The sequence below is a fragment of the Carex rostrata genome, chromosome 21, assembly GCF_964058835.1.
Source record: "Carex rostrata chromosome 21, lpCarRost1.2, whole genome shotgun sequence".
NCBI lineage: Eukaryota > Viridiplantae > Streptophyta > Magnoliopsida > Poales > Cyperaceae > Carex > Carex rostrata.
Window position 1 is genome coordinate 8313252 of NC_135938.1, and position 25006 is coordinate 8338257.

Sequence of the window (25006 nt, forward strand, 5' to 3'; positions counted from 1 at the left end):
GGCAGATTGGTGCTGGTTAAGTCTGTGCTAGACACAATTCCCATTTACCATATGATTTGCTTCAAGTTTCCAAAATGGGTCATCTCTAGGATTGATAGTGCTAGAAGGAATTTCCTGTGGGGCAAATCGTGCAATGGAGGTCGAGGCATATCACTATGCAATTGGGAATTGGCTTGTTTACCTAGACAGTGGGGGGGGCCTGGGTTTGTCAGATCTTGTACTTCGTAACACCGCTCTTCTACTGAGATGGTGGTGGAAAGGTTATGAAGAGCCCAATTCGATGTGAACCATGTTGATTTCAAGAATTAGATGGCAAGGAAACTATGCAGTGGGTCCGAAACTGTGGTCCAGACATGGCTCCTATTTTTGGTATGATCTAATCTCTATCAAGCATGTATTCAGTTGGTCGATTACCTGGGAGGTTGGCGATGGCACCAATATCTCCTTTTGGTATGACGAATGGGGATGCCTAACTTTAGCTACAACTGGGACCCGATGCTCCAATCATGCTTGGTCGCTGTATACGGCCTCTCAGCACATACAGTTACCTATACAGCTTACGGAGGGACAGCCGGACAAGCTGACCTGGAGATGGAACTCGATTCAAGTCTACAGTGCCAAATCGATTTACAACGCATTGGTGACTGGGGGACGCATCAAGTGGGAATTCGTAGGAATTTGGAGATTCTCAGTCCCGAATTCGGTGAAGTTCTTCCTCTTCTTGCTGCTAAGGGACAAATTGTTGACGAGGGAATCAATGCTCCATCGCCAATTCCACTGCATTGACACCTCGTGTCCGATGTGCTCATCTGACACTCTTGAATCTGCTCTCCATCTCTTCTTCCAGTGCAATTATAGTCTGGAGATTTGGCACAAGGTCTCCCTTTTGGTCAATTGCACGATACTCTGTCCTGCTAATTCAATTAAAGAAACTTGGCGCCTGTCCGCAAGGTTGTGCAGTGGGAGCAGGGCAAGGTGGAAGAAATGGCAGGTGATATTCGCATCAGTATGCTGGATGATTTGGAGGCAGCGTAACAGCAAAATTTTTGAAGGGAAGTGTGTTCCAACGGATCTGGTGGTTGAATGGATTGTAAGGCGGGCGACCCTTTGGGAGAGGTTCTGTCGCAATGGCAGTAGGAAATGACTTCTTTTGGGAAGGAAAAGGGAAGGGCTTAGCGGGTTGTGGGTTACAGGGCTTTCATTTATTTCGATATTTGGTGAATTGGGTGAATTTTGTTTTCTGATTTGCTGGTTAGGTGCGGAGACGTTCACAGGTTTCTCATGTACCCTGTAACATTTTTTACTTTTTTCGTTGCAATATATACAACCGGCAGCCACTGCCAGGTTTTTGTCAAAAAAAAAATTCTACTTACCAATTATAATTGAAGAAATTTATTTTGATTTTAACATTAAATTTAACTCAAATTACAAATCAAACATTTAGAGGGAGACAAAAAAAATCTCAGAGAGAAATAAAGTCAATCGAAACTGATAAATCATTACTAAAACTCAAAATTCGGGGAGAGGGCTTGAGCCGCTTAGTGACTAAAAAAAGATCGGTTAAGCATATGCATGCGCAGGTTGAAATTATTTGTAACAGTTGCTGAGCTTACGAACCAATTTTAACAAAGATCGGTTATACTTATAATATATATTTGCATCACGGTAGAGCAAAAAAAAATTATAATGGAACAAAAAATTTAGAATAAAATATAATTGTACAGTTATTTTAAACGGAAATATATTTTTGTAATTTTTTCCTTATAAAAATATGACAAAATAAATATATTCTCAAATTTGTTTTGCCTACCTAACCTTTCTAGCTCCGAATTATCCACAAAATTGACTGTGTACCCGTTATTCAACAAAAAAAAAAATATCCAGTAATTGAAATTACCAGATCAAAATAAACAAATTAATAAGCACAATCAATTTTTGAGAAACTGAGTTTAACCCTATATTTGCCTAAATTTCTAAGGTTGCAGCTTGATAGCTTCCTAGTAAATAGGCATGTGGTCACAACTGAGCCAATCCGACCCGACCCAACCCGACCGACAGTTGCCATAGAATCTTATCAATAGACCTTGCAACAGCAACAGCAACAGCAACACCAATCATTTTGAGATTGAATTGAGAGTGGAACGCCGAAAATGTGAGAAGACGGTCAGACAGGACAACTATAAATTGAAATTTTTCAGTTGTCTTTTAAATTTTTAAAATTTTACAAATATTATATTATTAATTCTTCTCGTAAAATAAAATTATATAACACTTATTTATCTATTTTCTCATATTTCAATGACAAACTAAAAAAAGGGGGGGAGGGGCAAATTTGTCTTTTAAGAAAAATTACCCGCCAAATTCCAAACAAACTTTCTTTCGTTCAGTCAAAATTTGTCAAAACTAAAAAAAAACCACTCAAGTTCAATAATGCTAACTAAAAGTCTAATTATTTAAGAAAAAATTCCAAGTTTCCAACGAACATTCTCTCTCTCTAACCTCAAAGCCCTTAATTAGGTGCAAACCAAAACCTTCTAATCCGTCTCTCCCTTGACTAATTAACCACATTTTTCAGACCCTAACTCGTCTACAAATTCCCTGCCCCTCCTCCCATTTAATCATAAACTTAATTAAGCCAAATCAAACATTAACCCTACATATATATAGCACATACAATTTAATTTTTTGAGTTATGATTAGAAGAACTGGGCTCATTGATGGTGTGAGTAAAGGAAATGGTGTGGTGGCCGTGGCCGTAGATGGTGACAGGAATAGCCAATATGCACTTAAATGGGCTGGGGACCACCTTCTGACACATGGCCAGATCTTCTACCTGTTACACATTCGCAGAAAGATTACTTCGGTTTCTACACGTGGTGAGATTTGTTTTGTATTTGATTCTTGAGTGAGGCTATGGTAATATGCATAGCGCACTTTGGTCCATACGATAGATGCATATCTTTATTTTCAAAGCATAAATAGTTGATATGTTCCGCTCAACATGATCTCCATATGACAATGTGTTTGGATGCCAATTTTTACATTTTTTTGGATTTTTTTTTACTATTTTTTTAAATAGGTACAAATTTAGTTGATCTGAAGATACCAGACCATTGGAAAGTAATGATTTTCTACCTGTCTAGAAAAATTGTAAAAAAGATTCTAAAAAAGTAATATTTGATCTCCAAGTACATTTACATATGGAGATCATGATGAACAGATCGTCCATTAAGACTTTGAAAATAAAGATATGGATCTATAGTACGTACCAAAGTGCGCTATACATAGTACCGTAGCCTCACTCTTGATTCTTTATATTATTTTTTTCTTATGGACTAACATTTCTGAAGTACCGTAGCCTCACTCTTGATTCTCAAAAAATAGAGGGACAAAGTAGGAATTTAAAAACTTTGGTTCTTATTTAATGTTTAATTTCTAATGCATTTGCAATGGAGTTGATGACAAATACAGCTAAAATCAAATTCTTCCAAAATGACCCTTCAATGATCTATATTTCAATTTTTGCCAGTATCAATTCATACTTAACAAGAATTTTTAAACTAATTGGTTCTATAGATGACCATCTCCCGATATCGAATGGGGATGATGAGGTGGCATCACAATTTCTAGAGCAGTGTAACCTCCAGACAAGAGAACTTCTTCTTCCTTTTCAGTATTTCTGCAACCGCAGAGGAGTACGTGCCGTACCTTTATTGTTAGCGTCAGTCTGGTCATACCTCCTAATTATCTGCTTTGTTAATTAGAGACACCGCCAAGTAACAAGCTGATACCATACTTACTAGTTACTACTTAGCAATTGAGAATCCTGTCTTTATTAGAAAGGATGATCGAAAGTGTAGTCATATTAAAAAATCGGGAATAGCTATAAAAAATTCACCTGCACCCTACAAATGTGAAAACAAATGAAGATGCAAAGTACATTCTGTGTACTTCTGTACTGTGTCAATGATGAGCAAAAAAACATGATAGTTTGCAAGTTTTGGACAGTCCTCTTATAAATGGAATGTGAGGGGTATATATACATATATAAAGTATACTTCTCACTTTTGAAATGTATAGATGCAATTAAATGTAAATTATCATTAATGAACTTATCTGACAAAAAAAAAAGAGTTTATCTTGCAGATTTTGAAAGGGTGGGACTTTTTTTTATGTAACTTAGTACATTGCCTCTTTGTTAATTTCTTCTGATATTTTGAACTTTTCTTTTTTGTATGTTCACATGTGTGGTTTTCACTTTGCAGTTACAATGCAAGGAAATAATATTGGATGAAATAGACATCGCAAAGGGAATCGTGAATTTTGTGATGCACCGCTCAGTTGACAAGCTTGTTGTGGGAGCATCAAACCATGGCGCAATTGCTGGTGCATTTATGAGGTCCTTTCTATTTTGTGTTTTCTAATCAAGTGTGTCGAATTTGTTGTTTTATAGAATTTTAGTTACTAAAGACTCTTTGTAGTAATTGCTATTAGATGAGGGATTTCCTGAGTTATAAGATAAAACATGGAAGATATCTTTGTAATGATTGCTTCAATAATATTTCTCCAAATAAATGAGGGAGAAGTCAGGGGATGATTTCCTGGGAGAGAGGAGTGTACTCAATCTTTTTGACAATTTTCAGGGTGCAAATGAAAATTTTCTGGATTCATTCTCATTGATTGGCTGATAGAAATTGAAATCATATTTAATTTTTCTTTTTCTTGGATCACAGAGCATTTGCAAAGCCAGATGTGTCAACTGCTGTTTGTAGAGCTGCACCTGATTTTTGTAGCATCTATGTAATTGCAAAGGGCAGTAAAATAGTATCAGTTCGGCCAGCTTCACGCCCAAACAAATCCAGCAATTGGCGAAATATAAGATTCAGTGGAGAGATTGAATCAACTGCAAAAACCTCCTTCCAATCAGTTAAAAGTTAGTATTTTACATAGAAAAAAAGCCAACAAAAATTAAAATTTTCCAGTTGTAATATGACCATAAATTCTTCTGTTGCAGGTGACCCATGCACTCGTGTAATTGAACGAACTCCAAGGTTGTTTTCGACATTTTTTCTTTTAAATATATTTTTTTAAGTTTTTTTTTTATATCTTTATTATCATATTTTATATGCTTAGATATAACTTTAGGTGGCATGTCAGCTATGATAATCCATTACCCGTATGGTAAAGTTTGTCTACCTGTTCTGGACCTATCTGGATCAGACAAAAAGCAATTTTTGCAATTAATGCTCCTAAAGCTTAAATCTTAGCATCTAGTTCAGTAAAGTCAATATCTGTCGGTACCAGCAAATGTCCCATGTAATACCAACTTAGTCCCATTAAGACTATTCTTTCTTACAACTTCAATATTTCATTTGTCTTTTGTCAGGCAATCAATTGACCAATCATCCGTAGCAACATCTCTGTACAACAATAGAATCGGAGATAAAATTAAATGTCTTGATGAGGATGAAAGTGTAAACTCCGACGAGAGTTTCATGTCATGCCCCAGCCCGTCCCATGCTAGCCTTGACCTGACCCCACGGGCTGAGTATATCAGTCGAGATTTAATAAACAAAAATGGCAGAAAACTACCTTCTCCATTATCCAGTTCAGGTCACCGCGAAGATAGTCTTTATCAGGATGGACCTCTACGCATTGTTTCAAAGGATCCAATGGTAAGAGATTCTAATAATGGAATGGCGGTACTGGTACCGGGTATGGTACTAGATCAACTAATCTGTTGAACTTCCATTTATTGGAAATAGCATAAATTTTATTGCCTCAATAAATCATTTCTCTAAGAACTTCAATTAAAAATGTTTTCAGTACTGCACCTGTGAGGCTTCTGCGTACTGCGTTGAACCAGTGACAACTTTATTTTGGTAGCTCAGTGTTATAGATACTTTTAGTAAAATCACAATTAGGTTAGAAAGTATTTCCACATAATTTGGAAGCAGAGTTGGAACTGTTAAAGCATGAGCTGAAAAGGAAAATTTAAATATCACTCGAGGAGACTCGAACAATTATTTGGAGTTGAACTCCAAATAATGCAATTTTTCTTCATACTTTGCCTTGCAATACAGAATTCGAGGGGTGTTTTACTATGCTTTTTATCTTCACAGGAATTCAAGAAGTATAGTACAGAATCATCAAGATCTGATCTGACAGAGGAGGATGAAATGGTGACTGCACCTTTAAAGCAGAGAACACCAACCCCGACACCAGAGACAAGGGAGAAAAGGAAGCTAATAGAAGGTTTTGTATCAGATGTCAGTTACCGTCGTTACAGCATGGATGAAATCGATCTTGCGACCGATTATTTCTCCGATCGGCTCAAGATAGGAGAGGGTGGATATGGGCCTGTGTACCAGGCAACTCTTAACCACACACTTGTTGCAATCAAAGCTCTTCGTTCCGATATATCTACAACTCAGGGATTGAAGCAATTCCAACAGGAGGTATAGATATAAATTTTACAAGTACATCTGGTGGTGTCAAAACAATCCCAATGACATATCAACCTTTTGCCTAACATTATTTTAACCAACCAAGTCTAATGACAACTTGTTTTCCAAAACTGTCCCAAATGGCTTTTTATATCTTTCTTAGATATAATTATTTTGTTCCGTATAGAGGTTTTGTGGTACATGTCATACTTATTATTTTTTCTGGTTAATTTTCTCAAAAACTTGCGCAAAATGTAGGATTGCACACAAATTCTAAAATAATTTTACAATTACTGCTCAGGATTTTGCATCGCCTTATACTTGATATGTCGTACCAAATAAGTGTAATAGTCTTTGTCAAGATCAACCTGAGCTAACATTCCTCCGTAATGTGCCTTTCAGTTGGAGGTATTAAGCTCTATCAAGCACCCAAACATGGTTAACCTCTTGGGTGCGTGCCCCGAGTATGGGTGTTTAGTATACGAGTACATGTCAAACGGGAGTCTTGAAGACCACTTAGCATGTCGAACAGGCACACCTTCCCTCCCATGGCGACTTCGTTTCAAAATTGCATTTGACATCACAACAGGCCTACTGTTTCTCCACCAACAGTGCCCCGAGCCGCTTGTTCACCGGGACCTCAAGCCAGGAAATATCCTTCTTGATCATAACCTCGTGGCGAAGATTTCAGATGTTGGTCTTGCTAGGTTGATCCCTTTGTTGCCTGGTTACTCAAACTCAAGTTTGTACCACATGACAGCTGCCGCAGGTACATATCTTGTAAATAACAAAACAAAAGGAAGTATATATTGATGCATAGATGGATCTAGTTACCAATTAGAAGACAAAGAGTTCCAATATGTAACTGACACATAATCTGATATTATTATGTATTTTCCTTCATTTTTTTCTTACTATTTTTTTAGCATGTTTGTTGATTCAATTATTGTAATAAAACACCAATACAATTCAATATTGAATATAGGATTGGTTGTACTGATACATACTGGCACATACCGGGCCATGACCCATGCCTGTGACTTGGTTGTACTTTCAGTACAGAGAGTTTAATTATACCTAAAGAAACATACAGATAGCTGTATAGTTCCTAACAGGAGGAGCATATATATATGGCAGGTACATTCTGCTACATAGACCCGGAATACCAGAAAACCGGCATGCTTGGCACCAAATCGGATGTGTATGCACTTGGCATCATATTACTTCAACTGGTAACAGGCCGGGGCCCCATGGGCCTCACCTACAGCTCCATGACTGCTCTAGAGAATGGTAATTTGCGCGACATTCTTGACCTGAAGGTGCCAGATTGGCCAATGGATGAAACAAAGAGACTTGTAGAGCTGGCACTCAAATGCTCTGAGCTCAGGCGAAAAGACCGGCCCGATTTGGGATCAGTGATCTGGCCTGAGCTGAGTCGCTTGGCTGCTTTCGCTGAGTCTAAGCATGATAGTGAGTTCTTCGTGCAACATCACTGATGCCAGAGCTTTAAGGTGAGAATTCTTGACTTTTTAGTCATTATAATTACACCAAGGTTGCAATACTTTTTAGGTTAATAAGTAATATTAGATTAAGGAGTCATTTAAATTGATTCTTTGGCCAATTTAGTTGCAATTTTTATATGTAAGTTGCTGTTGTTTGATCTAACTTTTAGTATAATTTAATTTGAGGGAATTTCATGTACCCTCAAAAATCTCAAAATTAAGTATTTTCCCCTCTAAAACTCATAATATCATATTTACTCTTCAAAATTTTAAAAGTCACAACAAATTGAGTAAATTTGTGAGTTTTTAAAATTTATAAAGATATATATGATATTAACTTTAAAATTAGAAATACATAATTTCGAGATTTTGGAGGGGTGTACATGAAATTCCCTCATTTACTTTTAATTTTTAAAGCTTGATGTATTTCTATTGCTGTAGGAGATGTCCAAAGTGGCAATGGATATATAGTTTTGCTGTGACAAGTACTGTCAAGGGAGCATCTTTTCTGCTGTGAAAATATAGCATGCGCGTTGTGATGAAAATTGATCATTTTATTTTTCCACTCGTGTAAAAATGTGCAACTAATTGCTCCGGTTATTTAAAGCTTGATTGTGGGGCATTGGCACGTAAGTGAAAGTGCTTTCCCAACTTTACTTGTCCATATATTTTTTGAACTTGCAATTGTTTATTTTCTAAGTTACACAACTTGATGTAATTAGCTTTTGAAAAATGATTTCGGAGAATTTACAAACTCAAATTAATACCGTAGGCCTGCACCTGTCAATCATCTGAGCCATCCAATTCGGTCAATCTTAATCCGACGTCCGAAACCTCACCTTTTTGGCTTTTTCTAACAATCCGAAATGTCTGGAGATGATGTATAGGCAGAAAATGGATCTTTACATAAAATTGGAGGAAAGTTTTAAGATTGAATTAGTACGAGTTTCAAATAAATAAACGGGTGGGATCTGGCTAGGAAGTCTTGTGTGCTGGAGGTGATTTCAAGTTGGGGAAAAAAGTTCTGCTCAAAGGCCATTGCTCCCTCAGAATTTTTTTTAGTTGGCATTTTTTTAAAAAAAAAAATCACAGCGGATCTCAGGAACGACCGTGATGACCCGGTCGTCAACGAGATGATGTCTTATCCTCGCTTTGTGGATCTGGTTGAAGAGACATTGACAATTAGGATATTTCTGTTATTTTTAGTACCTAATATTTTCCTTTCCTAGTGGTGTTTTACGGAGATTAAGGTAATTGCGTAATCTCCCTATTCTAATATGACAACTGCCGATCTGGTCTGGTTTTCTAATTTTTGATGGATCGACTGTTCATCTTGTTGTTTTACAATATTGACCTTGTAGTTTTACAGTATTCATCTTGTCGACTTACAATATTCATCTTATGACTCTACAATATTTTATAAAATCTATCAAACAGGGAGGCTGAATTAATAATATCGTCGATTTGAATGTAAAAGTTATTTTTTCATAGTTTTTTTTTATGCTATTTTGAATGTTGAATGATATAATTAGGTTTGCTATTTTGTAGTGAATATTATGTTTTGTGTTGAACAGATGTTGTGTGTGGTGAATATTATGATTTTGTTGAACAGGTGATGGATGTATGTATAGATTTAGAAATTTTACAGTATACATGGAATTGATTTATAGTTTAGATTTAGAAATTTTACAGTGTTGATTGTATGTAGGTTGTATGTTTTGTTTTTGTAGTTGAAGTTGAAATTTTGTATTTTTTACATTTTATTTTATCATTTTCATATGCTTATTTTATATTATTGAAATTTTATAGTTTTTACATTTTGTTTTCACAGTTTAAATTCACAATTTTACAGTATTGAAAATTTATATTTTTTAAATTGTATTTAATCATTTTCATCTGCTAATTTTATATTGTTGTAAATTTATAGTTTTTACTTTTTATTTTCACAGTTTAAGTTTATAATTTTACAGTATTGAAAATTGACATTTTTTTATTTTTATTTAATCTGCTAATTTTACAATTTTGTAATTTTATAGTTTTTACCTTTTGATTTCACAGTTTAACTTGATATTCTTACAGTATTGAAAATTGATATTTTTCAACATTTTATTTTATCGTTTTCATCTGTAAATTTTGCATGTCTGTAATTTTATAGTTTGTACATTTTATTTTTATAGTTAAAGTGGTCAATTTTATAGTATTCATTATTTTGATGATTTATTTGTGTGTTCATTAGATCGAGAAAAAAGAATAAAGAAAATTAATTGAAAAGTTTAATTTTGCCTTTTTATCACGTTTTTTGTCAAAATAACTGCTGGTAACTAATACTAACTGCTAATAACTTCTTATAACTGTAATTTTGGAAAGTACAGTTTGAAAGTGCATTTTTTTGTGTTGTTGTGTAAGTTGTCATTTGTTTCTAACTATCATGGGACCACTTCAAATAGTTGCTAGATGTTTTGTGATTAACTGATATATTTTAGGGTAAATTTCGTTGGAGGTCACTAAACTTTGTTATTTGTCACGAATTGGTCACTCAACTTTGATTTGTCCTTTTTGAGTCACTAAACTTTGTTATTTGTTCCAATCAAGTCACTCAACGTTTTCCATCCAAATTTTTAACGGAATATTCCTATTCCGTCCAAAAAATTAACGGAATATACCCATTCCATCCAAAATTTTAACGGAATTAGCATATTCCATCCAAAAAACTAACGGAATTAGCATATTCCGTTAAAAATTTGGATGGAAAACGTTGAGTGACTTGATTGGAACAAATAACAAAGTTGAGTGACTCAAAAGGGACAAATCAAAGTTGAGTGACCAATTCGTGACAAATAACAAAGTTCAGTGACCTCCAGCGAAATTTACCCTATATTTTATGTGATATATTGTATAATTATACAGTATGTAGAAGTAGTTTTACAATATTTGCGCAAGTCAAATCTGTGAACAAATGGTGGACAAAAGTATGTGGATAATTAGACGCTTCCAAAAAAAAAAAAAATTGTCGTGCTTTGTATTATATTATTACTTGTTTTGGTCTGTCATATATACTTTATCATTTAGTGCTCTTTCAGCATAATTTTATTTACCACGTTAGTAAACTATATATATTTAAGAAGCTAGCTCAAGTTGCAATAATGAATATATGATTTTATTTCAAAAGAAAAAATAAAAATGAGTCACTAAATTAAAAAATACATGCAGAGTACACAAATAACAAGAACTTTAAGAGAAAATTACAATGACAAATATCAAATTGGATTGAAATTAATATACATTGATTTGAACATTTGAAGTAACGACATTTTTTAGCAAGTTGAAGATATCATTTTTCTTACTTCCACGATCCGACTCCCTCCACTTCAGGGCCTGTTCGGCCGACAAATGGGAATGGGCGCGGGCACGGGATTTGAATTGAAAAACACTGTTCCCGTGGGGAAAAAAAAATTCAGTTGAACTGCATTTATTTTTTCCCACGTGAATAGTGATCTGGCCGAACAGGCCCTCAATGTTTGAAGGCTGGTTAGGTGACGTAATCCCTGAGTGAGGAATACACAATTGACTACACCTATTAATTGAGAGTTCTCTAATAATGGACATAGCACCTTCCTCTATCTCCCAATCCTCTAACAAGGTAAAGTCCCAGAGCTCCAAGACTTCTAGCTTGCTAAAGCCTTTAGCCAAACAATTTATTTTTCGATTAGTGGATGCTTTCATTAACACGAGCTCCTTGAGGCATGGTAGCTTCTCCAGTACTGACATTATATCCTGATGGAACTGGAAATTAATTATAAATGGTAAGAGAAGTGAGGTGAGGAGGAACATGCTAACATGAATGGCTATTTCATTAGGGGTCTGTCGATTGCACCAATCACGTAATTCGAGAGATTGTAGATGCTGATAAAATGGGGACCTCCTCATGTCAATTATGTCTACCGGAATACGAGAACCGGTGATGTGGAGATAGATCAGGTGTTCTAATGTGTCTAGGAAAGTAACAATTGCACCCCATGAAGATGATCGGTGGTTAAAACTTAAACGACGTAAATTAGGTAGATGAGGTAACTCTGTTTCCCATGCTTCTTTAATAATCACCGTTGGAAGCGTGTGCAAATTTGTTAGTTTTGTTGACGGTGGCACTTCTAAAGGTGATCCATTGACATGCCTAAATGTGTTGATGTACCATACACAATCAGGAACCCGTGAGAAATTAGGATCATTGCTTATAATACATAGGGTTTGTAGAAACTTCATATTACTTGTCACTTCCTCTAAGCTTTTCTTTGACTTGCCACTTGGCCTCCCAATAAGATTTAGATATCTTAACTGAGTTAATCCTCAAACATTTCTAATTTTATTTTGTTATGGAACATTGAGGTTCCTGTGCTTACTACTTTGAGCAGTCTTTGTTTTGAACAATCCGGCATGTATTTTGTATTACCGAAGTACAACAATGTGCGAAGGTTTTGGTTCATCACGAGTTCCTCACAATCTAAATGGTGAACTGCCACACGACGTGCCCCGCTCATGAGCCGCTGATCATCTGGATGTGAATACACCACGAGAGAAGAAAAAAAAAAAAAAAAAAAAAAAAAAAAAAAAAAACTGAAAACAACTACTGTATATGAATCGTATTGTTTTTTAGCCCATAAAACCATAGTCACTGTCATTTCTTCTAATTGACGGTCAGGCAAGAGATAGCAATTAAATATTAAATCCCACTATGTTAACAATTCAGCGGTTGTCAATTGTTTAATGATTCGTCAGTTGAATCAACTAGTAAACCGTAGACTCGAAATTTTAGCGAATCAGTGTGCGGTTCGATTCTGATAAAATATGTCATGGCTTCATGCACCTCGACATTGTGATTGGAAATATTTTTTTAAGCTAACAGCCACTGTGAGCCCGCTACTAAAACCCCAACTAGCAAACAACTCTCTCTCCGTTGAAATTTCTACTCCCGCCATGGCCACATCCCATCTCCTCCTATCTCTCCTCCTCCTCTCCCTCCTCTTCTCCAGTCCCGCCACCTCACTCCCCACCTCCATTTGCGTCATAGGCAGCGGGATCGCTGGCTCCTCTCTCTCCTTCTTCCTCCAAAACCAAACCGCTATCCCTACGGCCAATCTCTCCGTTCGCGTGTTCGAACGGAGAGGTCAGGTTGGCGGTCGCACAGCCCCGATCAACATCTCCGGCGATTTGTTCAACGCTGGGGCGTCGATTATACATGGGCAGAATCTACACGCGATCCGGTTCGCCGAGCTCCTTGGGTTGGACCGGGCCGACCCCGACGGGGCGGATTGGCTTGGGATCTGGGACGGGTCGGGTTTTGTTTTTAAAACCTTAAAACCACCACCCGAGAGCAGTTCGGCAATTTACAAGAGGTGGCACGATATCGCTGATGCTTTGTTGCTGTTGAAGAGATATGGCTTTTCTCTGTATCGAATGCAGCGATTTGTCATTGTAAGAAATAGTCTGGTTCTTTCCGTAATATTTGTTATAGAGGTGATAAGGTTTGGAATGATAATGTTTGAATTTGGGGGCAACGGTAATTAATTGCATTATTGTGGCTTAATTGTGCTTAATAATCAAATGAGTTTATTGAAGAATAAAATCAAATAAGGCTCATAATTGAGAAAATAAACCTCATTAGTGGTGCTAACATGTTTTTTTTTTCTTCTTGGTTGTAGAAATTATTGGAGAAATTCATATTATTCTACAAGGAACCAGAAGAGAGGCCGATTTTTGAGACAGTTGAAGAAATGCTAAAGTGGAATGACCTTTATGCCCTTACTCAGAGAACACTTGAACAGGAGCTAATTGATGCCGGTTTGAGTGCCCGCTTAATCTCTGAGCTTGTAACTGTGAGCATTTCCTTGTGAAATTTTCTCTTTTGAACTTTATTTCTTCTGAATTACACTAAAATATTGTTATATTTGCAAATTACAATGGACATTCTCAAAATTGTTACTGACACCCAACAGTCTCTGGGTTGGTTGCAAATATCATCCAATCTTGTAATATTAATATCCAACCAAAAAATGACTAATTTACTGCTGATTTCTTCCCTTCAAATAACTTGACCGGTTCATGACACAATCATTTAGAAATCAGATTTAAATCTGTTTGATTGTAGTTCAATTTGGGTTTAGAAAAGCAAGAGCTGGTTTGTGGTAAAATTTGTCGATTAGTCTAACAATATGTATTAGTTGTGAGTACTCCAAAAATACAAAGAATTAGTTTTGGTTTAGGGCTTATTATTTGGGATTTAATAATCCAAAACACATAGCATTATAGTTGAAAATATAGTCAAATTGTTATTTGATGCACAGCCCCAAAAATGTAAACACTAAACTTATTTTTTGCAAGGACTGACTGTTTATCCGTATTTCGTAAAAAGGTGATAACAAGGATCAACTACGGTCAGAGTGTGGCCATGAGCGGGTTAGCAGGTGCAGTTGCCTTAGCGGGTTCAAATGCCGATCTCTGGTCTGTTAAGGGAGGTAACTATTTGTTAGCCAAGGGATTACTTGAATTAACAAATCCTAATCTACACCTCCATGAAGGGATAGAATCAATCTCAGATAAAGGTGACCATTATGTGCTAGCATCTGATAAAGGAAAGGAGTATGAATGTGATGTAACTGTTATTGCTACGCCCCTGGATGAGGTCAATATTACGTTTGTGCCCCCAGTTTCACTTCCTTCTAGAAGGATGCAGCATACTTATACTACCTTCATTAGGGGACTTCTAAATCCTGTAAGTGCATAATAACTCACATTGTTGTTAATTGTTGTCATGAGTGTTCCCTTTTAATGCTATTACTTGTGCTCATTGACCTCAATTGGAACAAATTTAATAATTTGAACAGTATATGTGGTACTTTTCTGTAGAAATATTTTGGCCTCAGCTCCGTTGAGGATATACCAGATCTAGTTGGTACGCTCGAGACTCCTGATGTACCATTTTCAAGCATAAGTATCTTGAAGAAATATGATGAAGAAGATTTTGCTTACAAGATTTTTTCCCGTGCTAAGCTCGACGACAGCTTACTCGATCAACTCTTTAGGTAAACAGAAATTATTATTATAAAAAAATGGCACGTTATCTTGACATTTACATTTGTACATTTATCCTGGTCTATAATTTTTTTGTCTACTTTCTATTTATTTGATATTCAGTGTTTGCATCCTTGTTTCTAAATTAATTGCAGTGTAAGGAAGGAGACAGTTCGAATAAATTGGCCGGCTTATCCCCATTATGAAGCCCCTGAAAAGTTTGCACCATTTTTATTAGATCAAAGACATCTATATTACATTAATACATTTGAAAGTGCTGCTAGTTGCATTGAAACTAGTGCTGTTGCGGCTGAGAACATGGCAAGGCTTATCACATCTAGGCTTTTGCAATTTGCAGTTGATCAGAATATAAAACCATTGCCTAGTTCTTCTGAAGAATTCCTTCACACTGATCTTTGAATGGTTAATGAGGTGTTCTCCATTGTAATATTTAAGAGTGTGTTTTTATGTACAATTTTGTAATTTTCTTAGGACCTTTAAGGCTAATATTTTGTAAATGCGCTCTCTTGAATTTTTAAGAGTATGTTTTTATGTACAATTTTGTAATTTTCTTAGGACCCTTTAAGGCTAATATTTTGTAAATGCGCTCTCTTGAATTTTTAAGAGTATGTTTTTATGTACAATTTTGTAATTTTCTTAGGACCCTTTAAGGCTAATATTTTGTAAATGCGCTCTCTTGAATTTTTAAGAGTATGTTTTTATGTACAATTTTGTAATTTTCTTAGGACCCTTTAAGGCTAATATTTTGTAAATGCGCTCTCTTGAATTGGGGGACGGGGAGGGAGGGGAAGAAAGGTTTTTGTCTTGTTTTTGAATTTTAATTTCAATAGGTGAATAAATTTCGTTTCAAAATTTATATTCTTTAATTTGAAGCGTAACACAATTAACTCTCTTATTTATTTCCTTTATTTATTTATTTTCCTCCTCAAGTCGGAAGCAGATTAGAAATTGATTGCTTTGTATATTTAAATAATGGAGCTCAAACAAATACTATAAAATTAATATATAAACACAACCCTGGTCAATGTCGCACCGCACCCTCGAGGATCTCCTTTGTCATTAACCTGTTAGAAATAAAAATTCTTACTCCCGTAGGATTTTTATTCAACAAATCGAAAACGATCTAGCTAAAATTGTTACCCCGATATATATTGGGAGTTTGTTGCTTCACAATTGTGCAATTTAATAATTTTAAACTTGATGAACCCTTGCATGCATTGAGCACTAAATATGTTATGTTCATAATATTTCATTTTGAGAGACGATTGCCAAGATAATTTTTCAGGAGTAGAACACCATTCCCACTGTGTACCAATCTTGTAGTAATTGTAAATTGTAATGGTGGAAATATGGCATTTGGTTTGTGCATTTTTCTTTTTAAATATGCATGTTATGCAAATAGAACAAGATATTGCCTTGAAATCCAGAAAAAAAATAGAAGAGGAACAAAAATGGAAGTAGAAGCAATTGCTGCTTGTATTTATTCGATTGCCCAATCAGGGCAATTCAGCTATAAATCATTTTATCCACATCACTGTTTTTGTTTTTGTTTTTGTTTTTGTTTTTGTTTTTGTTTTTGTTTTTGTTTTTGTTTTTGTTTTTGTTTTTGTTTTTGTGGTTAGTGGAATTCGACTCCCTACTTTTAATGTAATATATATACAACACAATACGACAGGAATAATATCTCTGAATCTAAACTCTAAACTCTCTCACCTCCAGCGATCCAGCAATTTGTTATTTGCCAAGGCAAAGATAAGCAAAGGCAGCATTAATTACAGTCTGAAAAACATGGAGATGGAGATGCATCCCCACAACAACAACAACAACAACAACGAGAGGAGGAGGATCGTACAGTCTGTTTCACCCTCCTCTCTTCTCTTCTTCAATTTAATTTAATTCTCCTCTTATATCTTTTTTTTCTTGCTACAATTAATTGTGCCTCATCATCACCTTCAATTTTTTGTTAATAGTTTAGTCATAATAATTTCATATTTCTCTTACAGGCTGCCGCTAGATCATACCATCCAAGTTCGGTACCGGCTAGTCTTCATCAATAAGGTTAAAAGCCCCAGTTTCACAACTGATAACCTAGTGAGAGATGAGAATGGAGACCCCATAAAAGTAGCAATATACGACATGTGCTCTCAATCATTCATATCTCCAGATTGTTTTCTCTCTTCCGCCAAAGTCAGAATCACGGTGCTTGAAGCTGAATATTGGGAAAATAAAGGAGAAAATTGGAGCAGGAGTGAGTTTAATCAGAGCGTGTTAAGGGAAAGGGAAGGGAGGGGGCCTATTTTGATAGGTCGTCCTAGTCTTACTATCCGGCTTCAAAACGGGCTTGGTACCTTTGAAAATATTGTTTTTAAAGATAATTCAAGCTGGACAAAGGGAGGATTTCGGCTAGGGGTTATGGTCGAGGGTGAAGGAGAAGAAGGTTACTTAAATGGCGAAAGAGTTCAAGAGGGTGTGAGCGAACCATTTCGGGTAAAAGACCGTCGAGGGGAAGGTATAAATAATGATATTCATTATAGTGTTGTTGGTAACCATTACCAGGACAAGCTTCTAGCATGTTTTACCAGAACCAGTAAGTAAAGGCAGACATTAAACTCCAATTTGCATTTGATGAGCAAAAATCGCAAACATATAAAAAATTTAGTGCCATTGGTGTTAAGTTTGTATATGTATTGGAGGGTAAATTAAATCCTTGTATTTTTGACACTTGCGAATTTGATGCTGTTTTTTTTCTGTAGCGTCTCAAAATCCGGACCTGCTGGAGCTCAGACACCAAGTTCAAAGTCTGAAGAAAGTTGGAAAAGATCACGCTTCTCTCCTCCAAAGCAATAGCATCAAAACGGTGGAGGACTTCCTCAGCTGGTATTACAACAAGCAACCTGAACTTCGCAAGGTTAGAATTCTGAAACCAGGATTTAAGATTGCTATTATTAATTAATTATTTTTTCGTATAAGTTTATTAATAAATATGACTTTCTGATGTCATTGATGGTAATACTCATTTCACTATCTTCTCTCTCTGATAATTTTTTAGATACTTGGTATTAAGTCAGAATCTGACAAAGGGTGGAAATCAATGGTGGAGCACGCAATGCAGTGTGCCAATGAATTTCACTCTAAATATAATGCCTTGAACAGCAGTAGTCAGCCCCAGAAGGTGCATTCATTATAACCTTATTTCATTTACCAGAATTTACCATCGTTTCTGGTTGATTATATATCTTGATTTTAATAACATTTTATTCTTTACAAATTAGTGTGATGTTCAGTTTATAATTTCATTGTATTCTTTACAAATTGACTTCACTTATTTGGTTTCATGTTTCAATAAATAAAGAAGTAACATTATGAGCCCAAATACAAACCAATTTTATTTTGAATATCCAACTAATAACAACATAGATGTGATATTTTTCTTTGTTCTTCCAGCATGTGAATGTTGGGCCTCGTGTTGTTGGTTCGGATTCATCAAAGCCAAACCCTCATCAGAACGATATAATTGAAGGTGCCATATATTCATATTATCCTTGTATTTTCTTGAACCCATTTATATATGTTTATCTGATCACTGATCAGCTAAATTTCTTTTGTTATTATAAATAATAGGTGATATGGCAGCAATATACGGGTCACAAATCTCAAGAAGTGACAATTTTGACCCTGGCCTATGTGAGGCGTTGGTTAGAGGTTTCATTGAAAGCATGTCAAACAATGTGCACTATGTGGTGCCACAGACACTGCATAGGAAGAGGAAGATGAAGGCGCTTTTCAGATCAGTCGCCTTCGTGGCAGTTTTAAGAAAGCGGGCCCGGATTGTGACTCCAGTTTAACGACTTCTTCCTTTTCTCTTAGTTTGTGTGCCATGTTGAAGTTTTTGGTGAATTTATTTGTTGTATTTGATTAAATTGAGCTTCTAAACTCTCTGTCTTTAGTTTGATTTTGTTGTTAATTATACCCATGTGGTGTGATTGCAAATGTCATTTTGATGTTAATTACATGCACTGAACACTAAATATATATATGTTATGTTCATAATTTCGAAGTGTGATTTTTATGTTTTTGGTAACGCGCATTGCTTTTAGTTTACAAGTAATCCAATATCGGCCTATTGAGGCCGAAAAATCAAAGTTGGGCCCGCTAAATTACATTCTGGGCTTACTGAGGCCTAACAATGAGGAAAGCTGGTCATTAATCAGCCCGTAAAAGATCAAATTTCCCCGCATCCGGCATCCCCCGCCGATAATTATCAAAAGAAACATTATATTTATTATCACTTTATATTAACATTTATCTTTTTCATGGGGACATTTGACATTTCCCTTCCCCTTCCCCTTCCCCTTCCCCTTCCTGCCAATAATTAATATTTTTCCCCTCGCCTCTCTATCTCCTCAAAAGACGACCACAAGCAAATAGAGATAAAAAAAACAACTGCCTATACAAACCCAGACAAATAAGCATAATTAGACAAACGAATCCTGACAGCAAAGTTCGTTAGGAACTGCAACAGATGTATCATAATCAAGCGCCTTTATCTCATATCAAGGGAATTTTCAATTAGACCCTCAAATTCTCAAATATCATTAATAGATCCAAAGCATGTATCAAATGGTTAAAAAAATAAGAAATTCAAACAAAATATATATATTGTCAATCAAACGAATATTACAAATAAACAAATTGAACCAGAAATAATGGTTTATTTTTATAATTTAAGTTTCAAAGCGCACAACCTAAAACCAAAGAAAGAAATCAATGAACTATTTAGTCTTTAGAAAGTTAACTAATATGATATGTCGAGTATAAATTAAATAGCTGACACTGTTGTTTGGTTAGCAGGAGGCACAATCCTGGCCCGCTTTCTTATAACAGACACGAAGGCGACTGATCTGAAAAGCGCCTTTATCTTCCTTTTTCTACGCGGTGTCAGTGGTGGTCCCACATCCCCACAGTTTAACAAGCTTGACACGAATTCTTGAACCCAGTCCTCACACATGCCAGGGTCAAAACTGTCACATTTTGATAGACTTTGAAAAATGTTATCAGAGGTTGATTCAGTATTTGCCAACATCTCTTCCAGTTGGACCTGGTTGTTGGCAGTGTCAAGTTGAGCCAATCCTGGAAGATGCATTCGCACAATTAATTTTATGTATTAGTTGTACTGATAAATCTTTACCATTAATTAAGATATGTGCCAAACAACATAATACAAATGTTACAAAAAAGTAGGACTGGAAAAAATATATATATATAAAAAAGACAACACGAGGGTTTGGCTAACCAGGGTTCTCGCCAGGAAAATATGAATAGACGGTATCTTCAATTATATCGTTCTCACGAGGGTTTGGCTCTGATGAACCCGAACCAACAACAGGAGGTCCACAATTTGTAGGGAGAGACATGTTCCTTTCCATTGGATGAAGTAAAGCCTGAAACCAAAATATAACATTAATTTAGATACAGAAAGCGAAAATGTTGAATGGGTAGTCACATGAGGTATAATCATACAATTCTGAGCTAACAAAAGAAAGTTTTTATTTGTTGGTCTGCATCTCTGCACAATCAAGAGCTAATGGAACAACGGTTGATATTTTAATAAAGCTTGATTGCACATGGAGAGGAGATACTTGATTTGCATTGTTGTCAATTACAAAAGGAATTGGGTTACAATTTGGGTTCAAAATGTTGATTTATTTTTCCATTAAAACCTGGAACCAAACAAGTGTAGTCATTTTGATAAAAACAAAACAGTACTACAACAGAAAACCATACGTCAGCAGAAGTGGTGGTACTAGCTGGTACAGGAAATAATATTATAATAATGAACCTCTTGAGGCTGACTAGTGTTATTGAAGCCACTGTAAGAAGCCCAAAATTCATTGTCACACCCCTTTGCATGCTCAACCACAGTAATCCAGCCTTTGTCGGAATCGGACTTGATGCCAAGTATCTGAAAGAATTTGTGTGAGAGAGAGGGTGCTGAAAACATGTATTACCTTCCATGCCATAAAAAAAGCAATATTTATTAATAGGGGAGATTTCACATATACCCCTCAAAAATTTCAAAATTACAATCCAAATCCTGGTGCCAGTACTAGCAAATTGTGTTAGGCCTCAGAACTGTCAGTGTCACTACCAAAATCAGTCTGTCCTGGAACCAATATGACTTAGTATGCATTCGTTCAATCCTAACTGTACCTATATTATTTGGGGATTAGTGGGTACGGGAATTATAATTTATAAAAATACGTATCATTATGGGTCTGTGCAGATCCTGGTACTATAATTACTCTGAGATTGCTAGTGTAGCATAAATGAATAACTACGGGCTAGTATCCTTACTTTGCGAAGTTCAGCTTGATTATGGTAATATGACCAGAGGAAGTCGCTCACTGTTTTGATGTTATTATTTTCGAGGAGAGAAGCACGACCTAAGCCAATGTTCTTCAGACTCCCTACTTTGTGCTTCAGCTCCAGCTGGATGGGTTTTTGAGACACTGCACAAAAAGTAGCATGAAATCAGCAAGGGGTGGTTGGTTATTCTACTTCCATAAGCATATGAGAGTATATGCTTATAAGTCATTTTTTCGTTTTAAATGTCCAAATGGTTGATCTGAAGCGCTCAACATGTTCTTCATATTAATATGTGTTTGGAGACCAAATTTTATATTTTTTGGAATTTTTTTACTATTTTTTCAGAATTTTTCGAAACAGGGTTTCTCATTTTTTTTTTTAATATTTTTCATGACTGTTTTGAAAAATTCTGAAAAAATAGTAAAAAAATTGCAAAAAATATAAAATTCGGTCTCCAAGCACATTCTAGTATGGAGAACATGTTGAGTGCTTCAGATCAACCATTTGGACATTAAAAATGCAAAAATGACTTATAAGCATATGCCCTCATATGCTTATTGAAGTAGAGTAGCCAACCTCCAACAAGGGTAATAGATACAAGTATTTGATTTGCACACCAGCATCAACACATACTAGGTATTAAAATCTCTACGTTTGTGAATTTTACAAATCAAATGAGAAATGGAGTTTACGTGTACCTTAGAACATCTCTTACTAGTATCATAAAGGTACAGGTACATGGTATCTAAAGAACATAACCAGTGCAGAATACAAAAATTAAATTTATACCTTTCCCTCGGCGGTCTTTTACCCGAAAAGGTTCGCTCACACCCTCTTGAACTCTTTCCCCATTCAAATAACTCTCTTCTCCTTCACCCTGGACCATAACCCCTAGACGAAACCCACTCTTTGTCCAGCTTGAATTATCATTAAAAACAATATTTTCAAAAATACCAACCCCATTTTCAAGCCGAAAAGTAAGGCTACCACCTTTCAAAATAGGCCCCTTCCCTTCCCTTCCCCTTAACACACTCTGATTAAACTCACTCCTGCTCCAAGTTTCTCCTTTATTTTCCCAGAATTCGGCATTAAGCACCATGAGTCTGACTTTGGCAGAAGAGAGAAAGCAGTCAGGAGAAATGATTGTCTGAGTGGACGTGTCGTATATTGCTACTTTTATGGGGTCTCCTTTCTCGTCTCTCACTAACTCAGTTGTGAAGGTGGGGTTTTGGACCTTATTAAGGAAGACTAGCCAGTACTGAGCTCTGATGGTTCGATCTGGTAGCAGCCTGTGAGAGAAATATTAAACAATAATTACTTAGAGATTGTCTAAGTAGAAGGGAAACATCTTGTAGCATGTGGTGGTAGTGTTTACCAGCAAAACCAATAACCTAGTACTCCATCCAAGGATGGAATCAAAAAAATTGACTCAATAATTAACAAAAACTTAAAGCTGAGAATCTGAGAATCTGAGATTCTCTTTTTAATATTGCACAATTTAAGGGTTCATAAATTCAAAATTGTTGAATTGCGCAATTGGGGAGGAATAAATTCTCAATTGGCCTAATTGGTGCTCATTCTAAAATTGGGGGTTGCAGTATGCAGTAAATAATTGCTCACTGTGAAGGTAAATTCCAGTAGTGAAGCATCTTAGCGAGCTCTTCTCTTATCTGTTAAATGAAAATTAAATTGGTGTTAAAAAAAGACTCAATAGACACGTGTCAATTTAAGGAAAAAGAAGGAGCAGCCTTACAGGCTTACAGCTCTCCGAAACGTATCTTCAAGTCGCACGTGAAACAAACGAGGAAGCAACAAATGTAGCAAGCATCTATTATTCCTTATCTCCCTAAAAAAAATTAAAAGATTGTCAAATGTCAAATGTCAAGAAGAAGAGAAAATGTAAAGAGACAGGCAGAGGGGAATTGGAGGTTTTATGGTTTTAAGCAAGAAACAGACAGTAAAGTCCTCTGCCAGCGGCGGATAGGCAGCGAGAGGTGGTCGGCACCGGTGGGAGTGGGAGTGGGAGTGGGAGGGAGGCAATCGCGATCACGCTTCCACTTCTTGTTGTGGGGATCCATCTCCAACTCTTAGTTTCTTCTTGTTGTAGATGATTGAGTGCACTTTCTTTGGACTTTGGAGCAATCGTCGCTGGAGCCTGGAGGAGAGCGTTCAGAGTTTAAACTGAGTTTAGACTTTAGAGTTTATATATATATAAAATAATATTAGAAGTTCCCCCGTGGCACTGTGTGTCTGTGTGTAGGAAAACTGGAAAAGGGTAAATTCCGCGGGATGTTCCCCTCCCTTTTGGATTACATGAATCCATATTCCATGAAATAACATAATATCTCTTTTTATATTTTCGCCGTCCGATCGGAACTCGGGCCAATCCGGCCGGCCCGAGTTAAAACGCACGAACACCTTTAATATTCGTGCTGATTCTGTTTAGACGGTGTTGATCCAAACAAAAATATTCTGTTACCTTAGGTGATACGAATTCAGGCTGACGTCGGATAAGGTGATGTCCGGCAGCGGCGGGACCTACCTTCCCCTTCTCCACGCGGGATGTCTCCAAATCGGATCCCCTTGAGTAACTATAAAGTAACTCAAAATTTAAGTTTTAATCCAACTGTCTGATCGGAACCGGATGTTGATCGGACGGTCTGTATACAGACTCAAATTTTCACTTACTTTAGGGGACCGGACACCTACATCAACACCGTCATTTCATTCGGATTGGCTGCATGTTTTATCTCATTTAAATTCTTCTCAGAGTAAACGACTAGCCACTAGGTGGCTAGGAAGATTAAGCACTCCACTCAGTAATAAGATGTGCATGCAGATATCATTATCCCTCTCAGAATTTTCATGAATTAGAAATTTCCTCAGCCTTCGAGGAATATATCAGAAAGCAATCGCAGGATCAAAAAATATTGTAAAAAAGAATAGTAAGTTGACTAATTAATTATCTAAAAAAATGGTAAGTTGACTTTATCATCTATTAAGTACATTAATTCTATGTAAATGCGATTCTGTTTTGAAACGAACTGAATATGCTGTGGTTTAATTAAATGAAGTTTTAGATTTTCAAAATCTAAATAGCCGTGCATAGTACCGTAACCTCATTCTCTCATTAATTACTGATCTCTCACCGATTTAACTGCTCGCAATTAATACTAATAATTTCGAAATCTATTCAAACCGGAGATTAAATCTCCGGTTTCATACAAACTTTTTGTAAAAAAAATTTATAGTTTTATGCAGTCCGAAACCAGAGATTAAATTCTCAATTAAAAAACTGGAGATTAAATCTCCGGTTCTATTTTTTTTTTTAAATCGGTTCTAAAAAACTTTTGTCAAAAATATCATGTGAGCAACTTTTCTTATGGACTTAGATTAAACGGGGATACCTAATAAGTAATAACATATATTATGTACTCAGATTAGTATGCAAGGTCATGTTTGATTGCGGAGTAGGAGGTGGAATAAACCCCTTCACGTTTAGGGCCTGTTCGGCGAAGGCTTGGGAATAGGAATAGGAATAGGAACGGGAAATTTTGAACTGAAAAATTACTGTTCCCGTGGGAAAAAAAAAATTCAGTCTGAGTG

The 25006-nt window shown here is 36.1% G+C and overlaps 5 protein-coding genes across 8 annotated transcripts in view; 4 read left to right on the forward strand and 1 right to left on the reverse strand.

The window, feature by feature from the left end:
* Nucleotides 1–1144, forward strand: part of LOC144573109 (uncharacterized) — a 28063-nt gene extending 26919 nt beyond the window's left edge. The window contains exons 3-4 of the mRNA XM_078322798.1: nt 67–282; nt 403–1144. Of these exons, the coding sequence (XP_078178924.1) occupies nt 67–282; nt 403–1144 (958 nt within the window). The remainder of the gene's footprint in view (nt 1–66; nt 283–402) is intronic.
* A 1548-nt stretch (nt 1145–2692) lies between these two features.
* Nucleotides 2693–7942, forward strand: LOC144573110 (U-box domain-containing protein 35-like). The gene is made up of 9 exons (XM_078322799.1): nt 2693–2876; nt 3577–3695; nt 4266–4399; nt 4734–4933; nt 5015–5051; nt 5387–5720; nt 6123–6458; nt 6849–7215; nt 7584–7942. The coding sequence occupies exons 1-9, from the start codon at nt 2693–2695 to the stop codon at nt 7940–7942; spliced, it is 2070 nt and encodes a 689-aa protein (XP_078178925.1).
* Nucleotides 7943–12815: 4873 nt separating this feature from the next.
* On the forward strand, nt 12816–15909 carry FCLY (farnesylcysteine lyase). 3 transcript variants are annotated; one of them, XM_078323190.1, is made up of 6 exons: nt 12816–13417; nt 13645–13818; nt 14355–14714; nt 14849–15024; nt 15169–15470; nt 15726–15909. In XM_078323190.1, the coding sequence occupies exons 1-5, from the start codon at nt 12920–12922 to the stop codon at nt 15431–15433; spliced, it is 1473 nt and encodes a 490-aa protein (XP_078179316.1). In that variant the 5' UTR covers nt 12816–12919; the 3' UTR covers nt 15434–15470; nt 15726–15909. The 3 variants fall into 3 exon arrangements, with proteins under 3 accessions (XP_078179316.1, XP_078179317.1, XP_078179315.1); XM_078323191.1 differs by lacking the exon at nt 15726–15909 and adding an exon at nt 15556–15616; XM_078323189.1 differs by lacking the exon at nt 15726–15909 and having other exon boundaries at nt 12818–13417; nt 15169–15616.
* Nucleotides 15910–16822: 913 nt separating this feature from the next.
* Nucleotides 16823–19025, forward strand: LOC144573111 (calmodulin-binding protein 60 B-like). The gene is made up of 6 exons (XM_078322800.1): nt 16823–16887; nt 17005–17543; nt 17788–17942; nt 18084–18206; nt 18479–18554; nt 18656–19025. The coding sequence occupies exons 1-6, from the start codon at nt 16823–16825 to the stop codon at nt 18877–18879; spliced, it is 1182 nt and encodes a 393-aa protein (XP_078178926.1). The 3' UTR covers nt 18880–19025.
* Nucleotides 19026–19672: 647 nt separating this feature from the next.
* LOC144573409 (calmodulin-binding protein 60 B-like) lies at nt 19673–23580 on the reverse strand. Of its 2 annotated transcripts, none has more exons than XM_078323193.1 (8): nt 23357–23580; nt 23162–23246; nt 23021–23070; nt 22190–22689; nt 21389–21543; nt 20874–20996; nt 20340–20475; nt 19673–20164 (listed from the first exon to the last, which is right to left on the reverse strand). In XM_078323193.1, the coding sequence occupies exons 1-8, from the start codon at nt 23476–23478 to the stop codon at nt 19854–19856; spliced, it is 1482 nt and encodes a 493-aa protein (XP_078179319.1). In that variant the 5' UTR covers nt 23479–23580; the 3' UTR covers nt 19673–19853. The 2 variants fall into 2 exon arrangements, with proteins under 2 accessions (XP_078179319.1, XP_078179318.1); XM_078323192.1 differs by having other exon boundaries at nt 20328–20475.
* Nucleotides 23581–25006: the final 1426 nt, after the last annotated feature.

Bases quoted from the DNA above. Each gene is read 5' to 3' on its own strand.
- LOC144573110 (XM_078322799.1), top strand. From the start codon at position 2,693: ATGATTAGAAGAACTGGGCTCATTGATGGTGTGAGTAAAGGAAATGGT. The intron at 2,877-3,576 runs GTGAGATTTGTT...TTGGTTCTATAG, and splicing joins TACTTCGGTTTCTACACGTG to ATGACCATCTCCCGATATCG. The intron at 5,052-5,386 runs GTTGTTTTCGAC...GTCTTTTGTCAG, and splicing joins GTAATTGAACGAACTCCAAG to GCAATCAATTGACCAATCAT.
- FCLY (XM_078323190.1), top strand. From the start codon at position 12,920: ATGGCCACATCCCATCTCCTCCTATCTCTCCTCCTCCTCTCCCTCCTC. The intron at 13,418-13,644 runs GTAAGAAATAGT...TCTTGGTTGTAG, and splicing joins GAATGCAGCGATTTGTCATT to AAATTATTGGAGAAATTCAT. The intron at 14,715-14,848 runs GTAAGTGCATAA...ACTTTTCTGTAG, and splicing joins TTAGGGGACTTCTAAATCCT to AAATATTTTGGCCTCAGCTC.
- LOC144573111 (XM_078322800.1), top strand. From the start codon at position 16,823: ATGGAGATGGAGATGCATCCCCACAACAACAACAACAACAACAACGAG. The intron at 17,544-17,787 runs GTATAAATAATG...TTTTTTCTGTAG, and splicing joins AAAAGACCGTCGAGGGGAAG to CGTCTCAAAATCCGGACCTG. The intron at 18,207-18,478 runs GTGCATTCATTA...TTGTTCTTCCAG, and splicing joins GCAGTAGTCAGCCCCAGAAG to CATGTGAATGTTGGGCCTCG.
- LOC144573409 (XM_078323192.1), bottom strand. From the start codon at position 23,478: ATGGATCCCCACAACAAGAAGTGGAAGCGTGATCGCGATTGCCTCCCT. The intron at 22,690-23,020 runs GTGAGCAATTAT...TTTCTCTCACAG, and splicing joins TACTGGAATTTACCTTCACA to GCTGCTACCAGATCGAACCA. The intron at 21,544-22,189 runs GTATAAATTTAA...CTTTTTGTGCAG, and splicing joins AAAAGACCGCCGAGGGAAAG to TGTCTCAAAAACCCATCCAG.